General features: G+C 46.8%; 1 protein-coding gene across 2 annotated transcripts in view; it reads left to right on the top strand.

The window, feature by feature from the left end:
* The window catches only part of LOC134505469 (hexosaminidase D-like), a 36790-nt gene that overhangs the window by 12415 nt on the left and 7338 nt on the right, over positions 1–17037 (top strand). For both annotated transcript variants that reach the window (XM_063315183.1, XM_063315181.1), the window contains exons 4-9: positions 3665–3774; positions 4622–4709; positions 12122–12286; positions 15585–15768; positions 16272–16343; positions 16710–16914. In XM_063315183.1, the coding sequence (XP_063171253.1) occupies positions 3665–3774; positions 4622–4709; positions 12122–12286; positions 15585–15768; positions 16272–16343; positions 16710–16914 (824 nt within the window). The remainder of the gene's footprint in view (positions 1–3664; positions 3775–4621; positions 4710–12121; positions 12287–15584; positions 15769–16271; positions 16344–16709; positions 16915–17037) is intronic.

Here is a 17037-nt window from a genome sequence, read left to right as displayed (position 1 = left end):
CTTGTGTTTTCCAAATTTGCTGGCATATAGCATGCATTACCTTGACAGCATCATCTTGCAAGATTTTGAACAGTTCAGCTGGGATGCCGTCATCTCCTGCTGCCTTGTTATTAGCAATGCTTCTTAAGGCCCACTCAACCTCACTCTTCAGGATGTCTGGCTCTAGCTCACTGACCACACCGTCAAAGCTATCCCCGATATTGTTATCCTTCCTATACAGGTCTTCTGTATATTCTTGCCACCTTTTCTTGATCTCTTCTGCTTCTGTTAGGTCCTTGCCATCTTTGTTTTTGATCATACCCATTTTGGCCTGGAATTTACCTCCAATGTTTCTAATTTTCTGGAAGAGGTCTCTTGTCCTTCCTATTCTATTGTCTTCTTCCACTTCTGTGCATTGCTTGTTTAAAAATAATTCCTTGTCTCTTCTGGCTAACCTCTGGAATTTTGCATTTAATTGGGCATATCTCCCCCTGTCACTGTTGCCTTTTGCTTGCCTTCTTTCTTGGGCTACTTCTAGTGTCTCAGCAGACAGCCATTTTGCCTTCTTGGTTTTCTCTTTCTTTGGGATGTATTTTGTTGCCGCCTCCTGAACAATGCTGCAAACTTCTGTCCAGAGTTCTTCCGGGACCCTATCTACTAAGTCCAGTCCCTTAAATCTATTCTTCACCTCCACTGCATATTCCTTAGGAATATTAGTGAGCTCATATCTAGCTGATCTGTGGGTCTTCCCTAATCTCTTTAGTCTGATCCTAAATTGTGCGATAAGAAGTTCGTGATCTGAACTACAGTCAGCTCCAGGCCTTGTTTTTACTGACTGTACAGATGTCCGCCACCTTTGGCTGCAAAGGATGTAATCAATCTGATTTCGGTGTTGTCCATCTGGTGAAGTCCATGTATAAAGCCGTCTCTTAGGTTGTTGGAAGAGAGTGTTTGTTATGCAGAGTGAGTTGTCTTGGCAAAATTCTATCATCCTATGTCCTGCTTCATTTTGTTCTCCCAGGCCATACTTACCTGTAATTCGAGGTGTCATTTGACTGCCCACCTTAGCATTCCAGTCTCCTGTGATGAAAATAACATCTCTTTTAGGCGTGTTGTCCAGTAGGTGCTGCAGATCCTCATAGAACTGCTCTACTTCAGCTCCTTCAGCATTTGTGGTTGGGGCGTATATTTGGATCACTGTGATGTTAGATGGCTTGCCCTGAATTCGAATTGAGATCATTCTGTCGTTTTTTGGGTTGTATCCAAGCACTGCTTTAGCCACTTTACTATTAATTATGAAGGCTACTCCATTTCTTCTGTGGTCCTCTTGTCCACAGTAGTAGATCTGGTGGTCATTTGATGTGAAGTGGCCCATTCCAGTCCATTTCAGTTCACTGACACCCAAAATGTCTATCTTTAATCTTGACATCTCACCAATACGGTAAATATTAATAAATATAACCCATACAAGCAAAAGCTCTTTTGGGGTACTCTGTAATTTTTAAAAGTGGGAAGGGGTCCTGAGAGAAAAAAGTTTTAAGAAATGCCGGATTAGATGAAAGAGAAGACTCAGATCTAGACAGGCTTGAACTACGAACTCAGATTAATTGGATAGAATTTAATAAAGAGAAATGTAAAGTTCTACATCTAGGGAGGAAAATGGTAAGGCACAAATTTAGGATAGGAACCTGCTATTGGTTTGGCAATAGCCCCTGTGAAAGGGGTCTGGGTGTCCTTGTCTACCACAAGTTAAACAGCCAACAATGTGATGTAGCTGCTAAAAAGGCAAATGTTACCTTGGGGTAGATAAGCAGGAACACAGAGATCAGATCATAGGAAGTAATGGTTTCACTCCACCATGCTTTGCCTTGGTCACATCCTGTTCGGAGTCCTGTGTCCAGTTTGGAGCACCACAGTAAGGACAGGAACAAATTGCACTTGCCCAGATAGAGTTAGTGCACTATCTGGACCAGGCTCCGTGCAGGACTACCTCTGCCCGAGGGTATCTGCCCATCCCACCAGTCTGGATAGAGCAGGTACCTTCCAGGTCCTTTCCTTTGAATGCTGCCATCTAACAGGGCCTGGGGATCCTACCTCTGCCATAGCAGCCCCTACCCTGTGGAACACCCTTCCCCTCAAAATCCGACAGGCCCCTACCTCTGAAGAGCTGCCTTTTGGCTGAGATGTCAGGTCTGTCTGTCTGTTTTTGTTTTCTGGTTTTTATTGTTGTCATGAGCTACCCAGAGTTGTATTCTAAGCCCTAGAAATCTTTAAATAAATAAATAAACAAACAAACAAATAGGAGCAAGCTTTGAAGGGGGCTGTCAAGATGATGTGAAGATGTTGGACATGTTTGGCCTAGAGAAAAGATGACTGGGAGGTGGTATGATAAGCAGTCTTCAAACAGCTGAAGGGTTGTCACACAGAAGAAGGAGTAGACTTACTCGGAATTACCCTAAAGGGCAGAACCAGAACCAGTGGGTTAAAACTACACAGAAACGGATCCAGGTTAGACGCCAGGAGGAACTTCCTGACTGTGCAAGTGGTCAGCTGGTAGAAGAAGCTGCCTCATGAAGTGGTGAGTTTTCCTTGGCTAGAAGTCTTCAGACAGGCTAGGTGATTGTAAGAGAAGCACTGAGTAGGCAGTTAGACCAAATGAGCTCTAATTCTGTGGCTCTTCTCGGGGCTACGCAAACTACCCATGGAGGATGTGCTGATTGCAAGTTACATAAAACTAAAAATAGAGCTATTGTGTGTGCCTTCAAGTCAGTCTTGATTCCTTGTGGCTGTCTGGGTGAGTCCCCACAGTTTTCTTGGCAACCTTTTTGGTATTTCCTTCTTCCTGGGGCTGAGAGAGGAGGACTGGCCCCAAATCTCACAGCTGGCTTTGTGTTCAAGGCTGGACTAGAACTCAGTTTATAGTCCAGGGCAGTGTTTCTCCACCTCAGCAACTTTCAGTTGTATGGATTTCAACTCTCAGAATTCTGGGAGTTGAAATCCACATATCTTAAAGTTGCTGAGGCCGAGAAACACTTGTCCAGGGCCTTTGACCACTACACCAAGCTGCCTCTCAGTAATAATCTACATTAGTAATAATACTGCAGAATTCCCAAAAAGTCAATACAGAATAAAGCAGGTTGACAGGTTTTGCAGAACAGAAATTAATTATGCCAAGCTAGAATCACCCCAGCCCACTATGGTGTCCTGCCCAACTTACTTTGGAGCTGCAGACTTTTCCAAGGTGATCTGTGCAGCCATTATTATGTGAAGTTTCAGTATACATTTGTTAAATACCTAAATAAATATAGCATCTAGGAACAAATTCTCCCTTTTCACAAGGGGGCTGACTGTGTGGAATGAAACTGTCCAGCCACAGGAGCTGCATCCATTGAATAGCACGGAAACTGGTTCTGGGGTCCCTTGCTGCAGCCGGCTTGGCCTTGTGGGCTGAACGGCACAAGAGGGGAGGTTGAGAGCCAGCTCAGAGGTGGCCAAGCTGTTAGGCAAAAGAGTCCGTTCTAAGTGGCCGGGGCGGCTTGTGGATGGTTCATGTGGCTGCTGGTGGTGAGTGAAAGAAGGCAGACGGCCTTCCTGTCCTCCCTGGGTTCTGCTTTACCACCTCTCTGCTCAGCTGCTCTAGCAGCCCAGTGGCCAGACTCTTCCCCACAAGTCTCTCTCTCCGCAGATCTTCCCACTTTTCTCCAAGATGGGGGCCAACGGGGTTCTGATGGAGTATGAAGACATGTTTCCCTTTCAGGGAGAGCTGGAGGGCCTCAGATCGCCCTATGCTTACAGGTGAGGTAACCTAGAGGGGGGCTGGCAGGGGGTGGAGCAGCTAAGCCAAGGCGTGGGCCTGGCCCTCGGGGGAGGGGGTCCGCAGGACCAGCGGGGGGTCACACGTCATGTCGAGTGTGGCTGAAATGGGCATGGCTCTTTGCAGGAGACCCAGCCTTCGTCTTCCGTCCTCTCAGCCAGGTCCCCTCGCAAAGGCAGCGTTTGGGCATTGCGCTTTGCAGTGGGGCCCTGCAGCCACTGGGCTCGCTTAATGAGTAGCCAGGAAGCCAGGAGTCCGTTCCTCATGTTGCTTCAAGTGGGAGGGGATCTGTTCGTTTCTACTGCAAGGGAGTGCCCCTTGCAGATGACCAGCACCCTTTCAGGGCTGCCCGTGTCTTGAGCTGGGATGTCTATTTTGTGGGTTGGGGAGGGATTTTAAAGAGCAAAATGGGTGTTCCCTTTGCAGGGGCTCAGGGTCCCTCTTTCTCCCTGGAAAAGCCTGACTCACCTGAGGCAGGGCCCTTTACGTCCTGGCCTGCCCACGGTTAGAGGGTGGCTTTGCTGCATCCTATTTATCAATGGAAGTGGTGCCCCTGTTGTCCTCCCTCCACCCCATTTCCTTCCTGCGTCTGGGTTTCATGGCCCGCCGGCTCTGAACATCCTGAGCTGCCAAGGGTTTGTGCAGAAGCAGGAGGACTGGGGGTCTGACATGCCCCTTCTGCCCAGGATCAGGGGCCACCACTGCCCGGTGGGACTGGCTCTGGTCCCTTCGGCCTGGTGTAGTCTTTCTGCAACACACCCCCTTCCTCCCCTCTTACCCTGCTGGGATCCAGGGCCAGGGCTGACTGCTGCTTCTGTCTCCTGACAGCGAAGAAGACATTGTTAAGATCCAAGAGCTGGCTGGACTCAATAAGCTGGAAATAATCCCGTTAGTGCAGACCTTTGGGCACGTGGAGGTAGGAGAAGCCTGCTGTCCTTAATTTGTCCCATGTGCAGATTCGAGGAATGTGCAAGGCCTGGCCGCCTTGGTTTTGCATACCCACCTTGGTCACACACAGTGATGTTTGCATGTGATGCATGAGTTGAATTGGCTGCAGCTGATGCAAGGAGGACGTGCCACCGTGGCTCAGCAGTAGCCAACGTATTGTTCTGGCATTTCAACAATACACTTAACTTGCCTCCGGAATTAACTGTTTTCTGGTTTTGCGCAATTCATTCAGGCATACACTTAACTGAATGGGCTGGATTCACACAATATGCCCCGCCATGAAAATCTAAACCAGCCTAACTTGACGGTGGTTTTTATAGATCACGTCTTCTGATTGCACATGCTGATTTTCACTTGGCGGTCTTCTTCCCTCCCCCCGTGCTCCTCAGAATGAGCCGTGGGCCATCCAGGACCACAGTGAAAATTATACCGTACAAAATTTGGGACGCTCTGGCTGTGGGAACAGGAGAAAAGGGCTCACCAAAAAGCCTTTTAATAAAGATGGTTAGCTGGAAAAGGTGCTACCCGACTCCTGAATTCTGTCCAATAGAGTCATAAACCAAAGAGAAGGTCTCGCCCTTCCTCCCCATTTTGCTCTGGACTATGAACAATGCTGATGTTTCCCCAGGGAGGTAAGGAGGGAGGGCACCCATGTGCTTTAGGCCTGGTTAGGCCAGAGATAGGCGCTGCTACTGAGCAGACAGCCGGAGCCGGGCTCAGCGGTCTGAGCTGAGTGAAAGAACCTGATCCCCCTACCTCGGGCCACAAATGATTTAGTATTATTGGAGAGCCACAATAGCAGCTGATCTATGGTGGTTTAAAGAAAGGCTATTTTTGTTTATATTTAAGTGATTGATCATTTGAAGGGGAAGTTCATTGGAAAGTTATTAGTTTACCAAAACTTGCAAGTGGCGTTTTGTAGTGCGATCCAAAGTTCTGTGACTGCATCTGGCTTTTTTGGTAAAACTTTATTACTCTTGTGGCTAAATGGATCAGCAGGTGGCATTCTTGCTATCTAATTGGATAGGAAATTGCTCAAGGAGCTAAAAGAGTTGACAATAACCCCAAAATGCCACTGTTGCAATTAGCTTACGAGACTGTGAATATACAAACACAAAAGGGATCATGCGTGTTCTACCAGTATAAACTTTGTGACTGAACTGGGAATTCCAAGGTGAGATTTTTGTTTATGGCCCTTCTGTGGTGCTATTTTGCTGACTGGAACAGATTTCGTGGCCCAAATCATTAACGATCAAAATGATTAATTTATATTATTAAACAGGAGATGCAAAGACCTCGCTGCTTTAGAGCAAGCTCCTGTAAAAGATGGGGCTGTGCAGTGCTTCAGATCTGCGTCAGAAGGAATGCTCGGGGTCACGGATACGGAACCTGCCGCCGGCCAAACCAGCAACTTCAAAGTTGCTTCCAGCAGGAGCTGTGTCCTGCTCCCAGCACTCCCAAGCACTTTCCTCCACTTTGTTTCCAGAATGAACCAACTCTTAGTAAACAGTCCCACGTCCAGAACAAATGTCTTCCTCTTTGGCTCTAACTTCCTGTTAAAAACAGGGACAGTCCAGTTTAAACACTCAGCTTTCCCACTATTGCTCAAGGGAAAGTTGAAGATCTTATCAAGGCAATGCAGACTTATTTCAAAATTTGAAAACAAATGTGTTTTCAACATGCAGATAACAGTTATTAGGACGTGCCTAAAATACCATCCAAATCTGCAGTATGGAAATGGAGATTGCAATTAAGTAGAAAACGGTAATGTTTTCTTAAAGAAGGAATAAAGCAGGCAGTTCATAATCCATTTGAGTTTTCTTTTGCAAGCCCAAATCAAGCAACGTGATGAAGATCTCTGGGGTGTTTGTCTAGTTTCTACTCAAGGAAACAATAGTGCCTAACAGTCTTCCATCTGTGATTTGTGTGAAGAGAACCATTGTAGTTCTAACATACAGAAAAGGAGCAAGGTTAATGTTAAATTGGTTCAACACAGTCAGTAAAGTTTGTTTCTTGTATTTATCAGATAAAGGGTGAACGGTCAAGAGGATTTTCATTGTGAAGCAAGCTGGATCTGGGCAAGGCCAGCCCGCGTTGCCAACAGTTACAGCCTCTCTCAACCGCAGGAGAAATACAGTTATAGGAGATAGTTTATATGCAGCTTTTGTTGAGTTAAAAGCTGCCCTTCGCTTGATCCTCCACTTGTACTCCCCCCCCCGCTTTTTTAATCCCTTCAGTCGTGTCCGATTCTTGGAGACTGTCTGGACAAGTCCCTGTGGTTTCCTTGGCCAGGTTTGCAGAAGGGCTCTCCATCACCGCCGCCTCCTTCCCAGGGCCGCGAGCGGTGGCTGCCCCAAGTCACCAGCTGGCTTCGTGCCCGAGGCAGGACAGGGGCTCTCGGCCTGCCGGTTTCTGGCCCGGTGCCTTCCCCACGAGGCCAGACCGGCTCTCCTTGTTCCCCTCAACAGACTCAGATCTTTCGGTGGCAAATGAAAGATGTGGCTTAAATCAGTACATTGGTTCTGAGCTGGTTTTTTGTTGCATTTTTATTCTCTCGGAATTAACATTTATACTTCTATGGATTTTTATAGATTTGCTTTAACCAAGTATGTATATTTTCTTGCTTTCTACTGATCTTTATGGCTTAGTTCTCCCTTGTAAAGGTCAATAGACCAAATATGCTAAAATATTATCCATTCATCTATCTCCCCCCAACCCCCCACGTGTGAGGTTTTTATTTTAAGGCCTAATCTCAGAAACTCGCAGCACAAGCCGGGATGGATGTGCGGAGTTCTTGGCTAGGTCTTTACCTCAGGCTGCCAAAGCCGCAACTGGCTCCGCTTCCTCCCGCCTTTTCTTTGTCCCGCCCCTTCCTCTGCGATGGTGGCCGCTCGGTCTCCCGGTCTCTCCTGGGGTTGCTGCCGCCTGCCCGCTTCTTGCCCCTCGCCCCTCGCCCCTCGGTTGCTCCCAGTCTCTCCCCGATCCTTCCTTCCCTTTGATGTGCAAGGTTGGAGCACCCGGGGGCAATTCACCATTGCCCCTGGGTTCTCCATCCTTACAGGTTAGAGTTAGGGTTAACCCTCCCCCTAACTCTAACCCCCCGTCCGGCTGTGCTGCCTGCTTTCAACACTGGAAGGGATGACCAAAGAGTGTCAGGAATGTATGCCAAGCATATATACTCCCAGCAGGGTCACCCAAGCCATGGAGGTCATCCCAGCTGCCCGGCTAAAGCAAGCAGGCACCTGCACTGGGCAGCAGCTACAGAGGAAGATGCTGGAGGCAGAGGATCGCTTTAGGGACAATGGCAAAGGCATCAATTCATACTGCGCGGGAGAAGGCCATGAGAGTACACCACACCTGTATTTTTACCAGGAAATCCACACGGATAGAAAATATAAAATGATTGATGATGTAGTGCGGGATGATGGGCCCCTCAGGTCAGAAGGCACTGAACAAGCTACTGAAGAATTGCAGAGGATCTTTCGGGGTCCTAATGGTATTTATGATGTGGCTACATTAAAGCTGCCGGGATTGCTGACACCACCATACAGGAAAAGAAAATCCAAAGCTGCAAAGGTAGAATTACAGTAGGAATATGGAATGTAAAAAAGCACGAACATAGGAAAGCTCAACACAGTGAAAGATGAAATGAATCAACTACACACCGACAGGCATCACTGAATTGAAGTGGACAAGAATTTGACCCTTTCAGTCAGGAGATCATATGTTTACTACTCAGGACATGAAAAACACAGGAACATCATTGCTTTCATAATCAAAAAGGATACGGCAAATATAGTACTTGGGTACAACCCAATCATTGACCAAATAATATCAATTAAACTTCACGGACCAACCTTTTAATATTATCGTTATCTAAGTTTATGCTACAACTACAGATGCAGAAAAAGAGGAGGTTAATGAGTATTATTATTAAGTTCAATCTGAAATCAACAGAACATGCAAGCAAGAAATGTTGTTTGTAGCTGGCAGTTGATTGCTGAAGTTGGAAATAAAAAGGAGGAAAATATAATTGAACTGTGTGGCTTAGGAAACTGAACTGAAGCAGGAGAATGATCAATTTCTGTCAGTTCAATGATTTCTTCATTGCTAACTGTTTTAAAACAATCAAATGAAGCCTGCATACATGGAGAAACCAAATTGGCTATATTACTTGCACAAATAGGCAGAGTATCATTCATAACAGCAGAGACTTGACCAGGGGCCAACTGAGGAACAAATCACAAACTGCTCATACGAAGTTCCAAGTCTGCTGAAGCAGAAGAACAAAGTCCATCATTTTCCACAATATGATATTGAACACATAGCCATTCTTAAGGAGAACATCAGCAATTGCTTTAAAGTCCTGAACCTCACGAATAGGGAACAGAAGGATTATGGAATGAACCTAAAGAAGCTGATAAGGATAAACGTGCAAAGAGAAAGAAACAGAAGAAAGTAAACATCAGAGCAGAGGGGGGAAATTTGCCAAGAAGAGAAAAGAAGGCAAATCTGAAAGATCTCAGGAATGAACTTTACAAAGAACTTGTTAGTTGAGCTGTTAGAAGAGTCAAGAAGCAATATTACAATGATACCAGAAAAGGTGTGGAAGATGGAAAAAACAAGGAAAGTCTTCCAAAAGTTCCCTGAACTCAGAAGGAGATACCTTCAGACTGGTATGCTAAAGGACACCAATGATACTAACCAATTCAAAGAAGATAGAAGCATGGAAGAAATGTGCTGAAAATGGTATAATGGAAATGTCAATATCCAAGATCCTTTAGAAGATACTCCCTATTTACAAGAACATCTAGTACTAGAAGATGATGTTAAATTGGTGCTCCAGTCATTACCAAGTTAGAAGGCTACAGGAATTGATGGAATACCTATAAAAATATAGCAAGCAAAGAAGGAAAATCTATAAAGATTCTAATCAAACTATGCCAACAAATCTGGAGAATGATCCTGTGGCCAACAGACAGGAAGAGATTGCTTTACATTTCAATACCAAAGAAAGGAGACTTAACAGTGTGCAAACTATTGTACAATATCCTTAATTTCACATGCAAGGATAATACAGATTAGAGCCCTACATGGAAAGGGAGATGCCAGATGTTCAGGCTGGCTTTAAAAAAGTCTGAGGAACAAGAGATGTTATTGCTGATGCATGCTGGATAATTGAGGAAGCCATAAAATACCAAAAAGAAGTCAGTATGCGCTTCATTGATTATAGAAAGGTCTTTGGTTGTGTCGATCATATCAAGCTGTGGAATGTTCATAGGAAACTAGGAGTCCTAAAGTATCTCATTGTCCTTATGCAAAATCTGTACACAGGTCAGGAAGCCACAGTCTGGACAGAACGTAGTGAAACAGACCTGCTCCAAGTTGGCCAAAGAGTGAGACAAGTCTGTATACTCCCCTTATTTAGTCAATCTGTGTTGAATATATCGAGGGAAGCTCAATTGGAAGATAATGACCATGGATTTAAATTCAAAGGAAGAAACATCAATAACCTGCACTGTGCTTATGACACTACTCTGACAGCTGAAAATGCAAATCATCTTCAAGCTCTTGTAATGAAAGTCAAGCAGCAGAAAGATTAAATATAAGACCAAACTAATGACAACAGGACCAGCAACCAGCCTTAGAATTGATGATGAAGATACTGAAGTGATGGATAACTTCTGCCTTTTACAATTAACTGTCAACAGTAAAGGAACCATCGCTCAGGAAACATGCTGCAGACTAGCACTTGGCAGGGTAGTAAAGAAAGCCTTGGAAAAGGTACTGAGATGCTGGGATGTTTCTGTATCTACAAAGATTAGAATAATTCAGGCAGTGGTTTTCCCTGTGATACTCTATAATAGTGAAAGTTGGCCTTCGAAGAAGCAGTACAGGAAGAGCATTGACACTTTTGGTGCTGAAGAACACTCTCTAGAATTGAGAGACACAAAAGTTCAGGTTGAGAGCAGATCTTCCTGAAGAAAGTCATTCCCTGTGGTCACCAAGGGAATGGTGATGGGTGCACCGTTGGAAGATCCTCCTGGAGAAAATCTGTGGGTGCTCACTAGAAGTTAACACCAACTTGATGGCACATAATCAAATCTCTTTCTCTCTTTACAATCTGAGACCAAAAAGCAACATACAATAGCACAAATAAACAGAACTCCAAAAATGTAAGGAGATAAAACATCAAGCACTTAAGAATCAAAGCAGGGTTAAATGTATCATCCAGATTATCAGAACCAACAAACCAAATCCACATCTCCCTTTTGGCAATCTCTGTTGAGCAAAATTTAGCAACCCTCCTGGTTATACCTAGCAATAAATCCACTAATTAAAAACATGTGTTTTCTTCATCTGGCTGGCCCTGACAAGTAACTTCTGAAGGCACAATTAGATGGGCATGCCAAGTCTGGCATGTAGGGTGTTGCACTAAACGTGGGAAACTTGCATGGCTCTTCTGAGCAGGGCAGAGGCAGTCTTGTGCAGGGACGTTATTCCCCCTCCCCTTGCAACCCCAGATGAAATCCAGGTACCAGAAACACACTCCTGTTCAGAAGAGACACAATGTCAGTAAGCTAGTTGGCTAGAGAAGAAGGTCTCTTGTGTAGACTACCTGTATAGTAATAGGGCTATAAATTTCCATCTGTCTTCAAGGTGGTATCTAGAATATTACTGTTTAATATCCTTGTGGGAAGAGCAACAGAGATGAAAGGCCACCGTAACTTTAAATGAATGTCTCTTCCAGGAAGAGGGAAAACTGTCAGTGGGAATTACTGGGACCCAGAATCTCCCTGAGTAATTTCATTTCAGCCAATTCTTTAGCTGGCACATTCTCCTGTGAGCATCAGTGGGCCTAAGGGAAGGTTAGACCTCCACCGGGGGACACAGCTTTGCTCTGAGATAGTTCAGGAGCTCTTAGACCTTTTGGTATGCAGATCTGCATGCCGTCACGGAACAGGCTCTGCGGCAGGGCCAGAATTATTGCCTCTGCAGCAAGCAAAACTTCCTCTTACGTTAGAGGTTTTCTGTGCTCAGGCAGAAATGTCTTTTGTCGGCTGCTTTCATGCTGTAGATGATTCCAAGGTATTTAAAGTTCTCGTTCAATATTAGCATTGCTCATCTTCTAATTATGAGTGTGGTTACTGCGCCTTTTAGTGAACAAAAGAAATTTAGTTTTGGCATAATTCATTTCTAGGTTTTCATTGCCGCAGTGGCCTGTCCAGGCACCAAGTTAGGGTTTTACGGTGGGCTAGTATCTTTTCTAGCCTCGAGCGCAGGACTTGTCTTCCACGAGCTCCAGGCTGGCCTCGGCCCTGGGTCACCACGTCCTCTTTTCCAGGGCATGACCAACAGTCCCTGCTCTCTTCCTTGCAGTTCATCTTGAAGCACGACAAGTACCGGCATCTGCGCGAGGTGGAGCGTTTCCCCAACAGCTTCAACCCCCACCTCCCAGAGACCCTGGCCCTCGTGAAGGCCATGCTCACCCAGGTCCTCAGCAAGCACCCGCAGTCCAGCTGGATACACATTGGGGCTGACGAGGTACGTGGAGGGAGGTGCTTGCGGGCGCCTGTGTGTGAGGCGGGAGGGAGACAAATGGAGGGTCGCCCTTTGGGGGTAAAATGCTAGACCAGCCTCGAGGCGTTCCTCTCCCCTCCTGGGGCTCTGAGTTGACCTCCTCTTGCCCTGACCCTCTGAGGTATCAGCGGAAGTAGGCAGACTGGCTATGCATGAGATTGCCCGGTCCCTTTTTTTGCAGAACGGGTGCCCTTAAAAATTTAGCAGCGATCTTGTCTGTATTTTTGCAGAACAAGAAGGTAAATAGGTGCATTAAAACTCTGCTAGTTTTGCCGCAGTTGGGAGGGGGTGGCACTTGCCCTACATGAGTCCCAGCGGTTTGAGCCTCCCCAGCAGCAGCACCCTCCGGTGAAAGGAAAATATCAGCAGAGGTCAGAACCCCGGGCTTTACTGAAGCTCCCTACAAGCTTAGAAAAAATACAGGAGGAGCAATAGCTCTGTTGGGTCTACACTGTGGAACACCTCACTTTTAGGGTGTAAAGCAGCGGTAAACCTGTGCGGAAAGAAGAGGAATCTTGGAAGGGGGCACAGGTGGTGAGGTGAAAACCTGGGCAAGGAGCCATTTTGCTGTGCAGCCTCCACATTTTGCACACTTTGCTCTGCTTCGTTTATCAGGAGGAGAAGCCAAGCATGGTGCTTATCACCGAGTATCTCCACAGCCACCCAACTCTGTCCAAGACTTGAGGAAGCTTTGCCTCCTTCCTGCTTTCTGATATATTTAAGAACTAGTGACTTGCTTTTGAAAACAGAATCATATACTTGTTTGCGTTTCCCTAAACACCATATATTCACAATACAGACACAGTTCTGTATCATTTAAAATTATTGTTCTGTTGCTAACCAAAGTTCCCCCCATTAACAAGGACAGATATTGTGCAGACCACTCTCACAGTGCTGAACTTACGCAGCCAGAAAAACCTAGGCTTTATTGTCATTTTACATCCTTCTATAGGTTTGTTTTTGCTGGTTCAAAATAAGATTGTACCTTCAAGGGGCAGGTTACCCCGGAGAGCCAGGTGGTTCCCCCCTGCCCCCGGCATCCTGGAGGGTCTTAAAGACTTGGCTCTTCTCCCAGGCCTTGCGAGGGTGGTTTGCCCCCCCCAATTGCATGTGAGTGTAGTTGGATCCATCATCCTTGTTCTTATCTTTTTTAGTTTGTTTTCTCTCTCTCTATCTTGTTCCTATTTTTGTTGTATATTTTTATTCTGCTTGGTATATTGTGAGCTGCCCAGAGTCATTCTGGAGTCAAGTGGTGCCAAACTGAATAAATAAATGTCCCCCCCACCCACCATTCCCAAGTGGCAAGAAGTTCCAGGGACAAACATCCACCAGAGCTGCCTTCTCTCTGGTAGGAGAAATCGCAGGAGACCTAGCCTTACTTGGGTCTGTTTCAGATCCTCAAAGGAAGTCTAGCTGGAGGAAGGCAGTTTAAGCACTGTGGCATAGGACTGGATTGTCCCCTCCAGGGTCTCACCACGTGTCTTTTCCTCCCCCAAAATGCTGCTGCCTCTCTCAGCCAAACTGAGTTTATTTCCTCCTCGATGGGGAAAAGGAAACCCTCAGGGATGATGGTGCTGCCAGTTTTTGGCTTGTATGGGAACAGCCGGGGGCATTTTGGCCTGCAGGACTCTTGAACACCATTTTTTTTTAGTCCTTGGATTCCCAGGTTTTAGACCAGAGAGGAGCACGTGCTGGCCCCACTCATTCCCCCTGGAAAATCTGATGAGCAGGTCAGACATGAAAGGGCCGCCTGGATCTCAACATCTTTGGATGTTGAGTTTGTGTATAAAGGGGGGGGGGAGTTTCCTATCAGTCTGAGTTAGTTGCTAAAAAAAAATGTCCTGCAGGCATGAAAGCTTGATCTCTGTGTATTTTAACATAGATGCCCCAAGCTGAACCTTAACTTTTTGTAAAGCAGGAGTGGTGAACCCCATGCCTCGAGGTCACATTGCCAACATTTGGTGGCCAAAAGAACAGTTTTCTGTGGCAGGGTTCAGATAGGCGCAGGAAACATCCATGGGGCTTAATGCATCTATTTTGCGTTATACACCAAGTCCCCTCAGAGTTCTTCAGCCCAGCCTGCCTGGGGACTCTCAGGTGGGTCAAAAGCAGCCAAACCGTGCAGGTCGTGGCAGCAAAACATGTCCTCCTCAGTGTCACCGCTTCTTCCTAGTCCCCAGTTCGGGATCCTTCGAAGTAACTTACTTACCTTTCTGGCCCACTGAATAGCAGATCTTCTGCCTCTTGCTTTCAAGAGATGTTTTTCTCCACCAGCCCTTTAGGGAATCCCGCAAACAGCAATGCAGTGCATAACATTTTCCACTGTTCTGCGTCACGTACTGTATACATAACGTGTTATTTTCTAATAGAACTTCCCTCTGCACACAGCGTAGATATATGGGAACTGCTTTTGTCATTACAGCAGAAGATCATTCAGAAATGTAATCTGGGAGGTTATCATCAGATTTAAGAAGCAATAAAAAGGAGGAAATTGCATATTCTGAAAAAGAGTTTGTTAAAAGGCTGATTCCTTAATTTTATTTTTGCAACATTAGCCACTTCGAGAACATTTGGGAATAAAACCATGCTTATTTATCAACCTGCCATTAGCATTAACTGAGTTTAGTGCAGTACAGCTCTGTTCCAAGTAGCATGTGGACCTGGCTGTTCCTAAAACTAGCCTCTTCACTGTGTAAAAAACAATGATTGGGTGTCTGTGCTTCAAACTTAATTGTTCACCCAAGCATTGACAAGTATTTATTAAACAACTTGTCTAATTTTTCCTGGACTGGGAAGAGAAGCAGGATGAGGCCTGTTTAGTCGTGGGGGGGGAGTCCTCCAGGAGATCTCAGGCTTGCAGAGGAGAGTAGGAGGTGGGAAAAGGCCCCTCGCTGTTGCTAAGAAAAGTGTGTGGACCTGTCCTCCACAAAGTCACCAGTAGGGGACGTGTTCTTTCCTAAGATGAACCCCGCCCCCCCACAATAAGGACCTCTGGGGGATCAGGGCTCTTCCACTTCTCTCCTGCCTCAGGGCAGCACAAGCTGGAGGGAGCACTTGAGAGTATTTGGGAGCTTCTGTCCAGGAACAGCCCTGTCTCATCCTTGTCACGTGCTGGCGGGACCCCTCTGTCCTGCATCCTGCCTCAAAATGATGGATTCCGATTGCTGTACCTACCACTGTTGAAGTGCAGTAGCCTGCTCAGGGTCTTTGGGTCAGGACGACAACCCGACTGTGCTGCTCAGGCATCTCTCCGGCCCTCCAGGTCTTTCACTTAGGGGAAGGGATGGATTCGAAGAATTGGATGAGTCGCAACGGGGGCAATACAGGCAAGATGTACCTGAACCACATCCGGGAGGTGGTGCACTTCATTGCCGGCCAGCCCTGGGGGCTGCAGGTGTTGCTCTGGGATGACATGCTGCGGAAGGTTGGCATCGCAGCCATCCAAGGTCAGTGCCATCCACCAGGGCCTTCCTGGGCTGTCTCTGGTATTCCAACCGAACCGGGGAAAGTTAGCCTGTGCCGCTTGCAAAGGTCTTCCTTGGCATCTGTCCCTTCACACCTAGACATTTCTTTCTTACCGGGGTGAGGTCTGGGGCTGTGATTGGCTGAGCTGCCCTTACATCACAGAGGCTGTGCAAGCAAAACATTCACGGGGGAGGCTGGGCTGGGCTGGGCATAGAGAGGAGCAGGAGAGACAGACGAACATGTGCAGGTAGCAGCTCAGTCGTTCAAGAGAAGCAGGCTCGGGAGATTAAAGTGGCAGGTGGGGTGGGCGGAGAAGAGAAGAGACCCCAGTGTCAAGAGAAGGTGCCAAAGGAGGCAAACAGAAGTTGACCCCCTGATTTGAAATCACCAACCAGATCCTTGGCTGAGGGCTTTAGTTCTTCATACTCCAGGGGTGGAGTTGGGGAAGCCCTGTCTGTCTCACCAGAGAATTGATGTCTTTCAGATTCCGGCATTGCCAAACACGCTTCTCCCATGCTGTGGTTTTACGCTCCAGACTTTGATACGCAGCAAATAGGTTTGCCTTCCCATTTTTCTTTTTCCAGAATTTATGTCTTTACAGTGTTTGTAGGGAAGTTAAGCAGTTAAATAGAACAAGTAATTATTTGTTTCTTGAAAGCATCCCTTGCTTTTCTCTGAATGCCTACGGTAGCATACATGGAGATGTCCCCTAACTTTAATCCCTCACAATCATGTTCCTGGGAGGTAGGCACGTTCGAGAGAGAGAAGAGCTGGACACTGCTTTGCCCAGGACCCCAAAGACTGCCCAGCGGCAAACTCCCTGAGCACCTGACCTGGGCACCTCTTCGGTTCAAGCAGCCTGCAGCACAGGGCTGGCATTGAGCGTGAATGATACAGTGCCACCTCTCTCTCCTTATTCTAGGAAGGTACATCGAAAAATACGCCGAGTGTGGCTTCCCAACCATCTGGTTTGCGAGCGCCTTCAAAGGCACCACGGGCCCTGCCCAGGCCTGGACCCCCTTAAACACCCACCTGCAAAACCATCTGCGGTGGCTGAAAGTAGTCAAATCCATGGAGAAGACGCCGTCCATCCGTTTCCAGGGCATCGTACTTACTGGGTGGCAAAGGCAAGCAGGGGGTGGGGGGCACAGGAGGAGCGCTGGCTGCTGGGCCTCCCAGAAATCACTGCCCTCCATCACCTTCCCCGTGGGGGAGAAGAAGGGCCCCTGGCCTGGCTTCAAGGCTCACCC

This window comes from Candoia aspera, chromosome 14, assembly GCF_035149785.1.
Source record: "Candoia aspera isolate rCanAsp1 chromosome 14, rCanAsp1.hap2, whole genome shotgun sequence".
In the NCBI taxonomy this organism is placed as follows: Eukaryota; Metazoa; Chordata; class Lepidosauria; order Squamata; family Boidae; genus Candoia; species Candoia aspera.
This window is presented reverse-complemented; position numbering and strand designations above follow the sequence as displayed.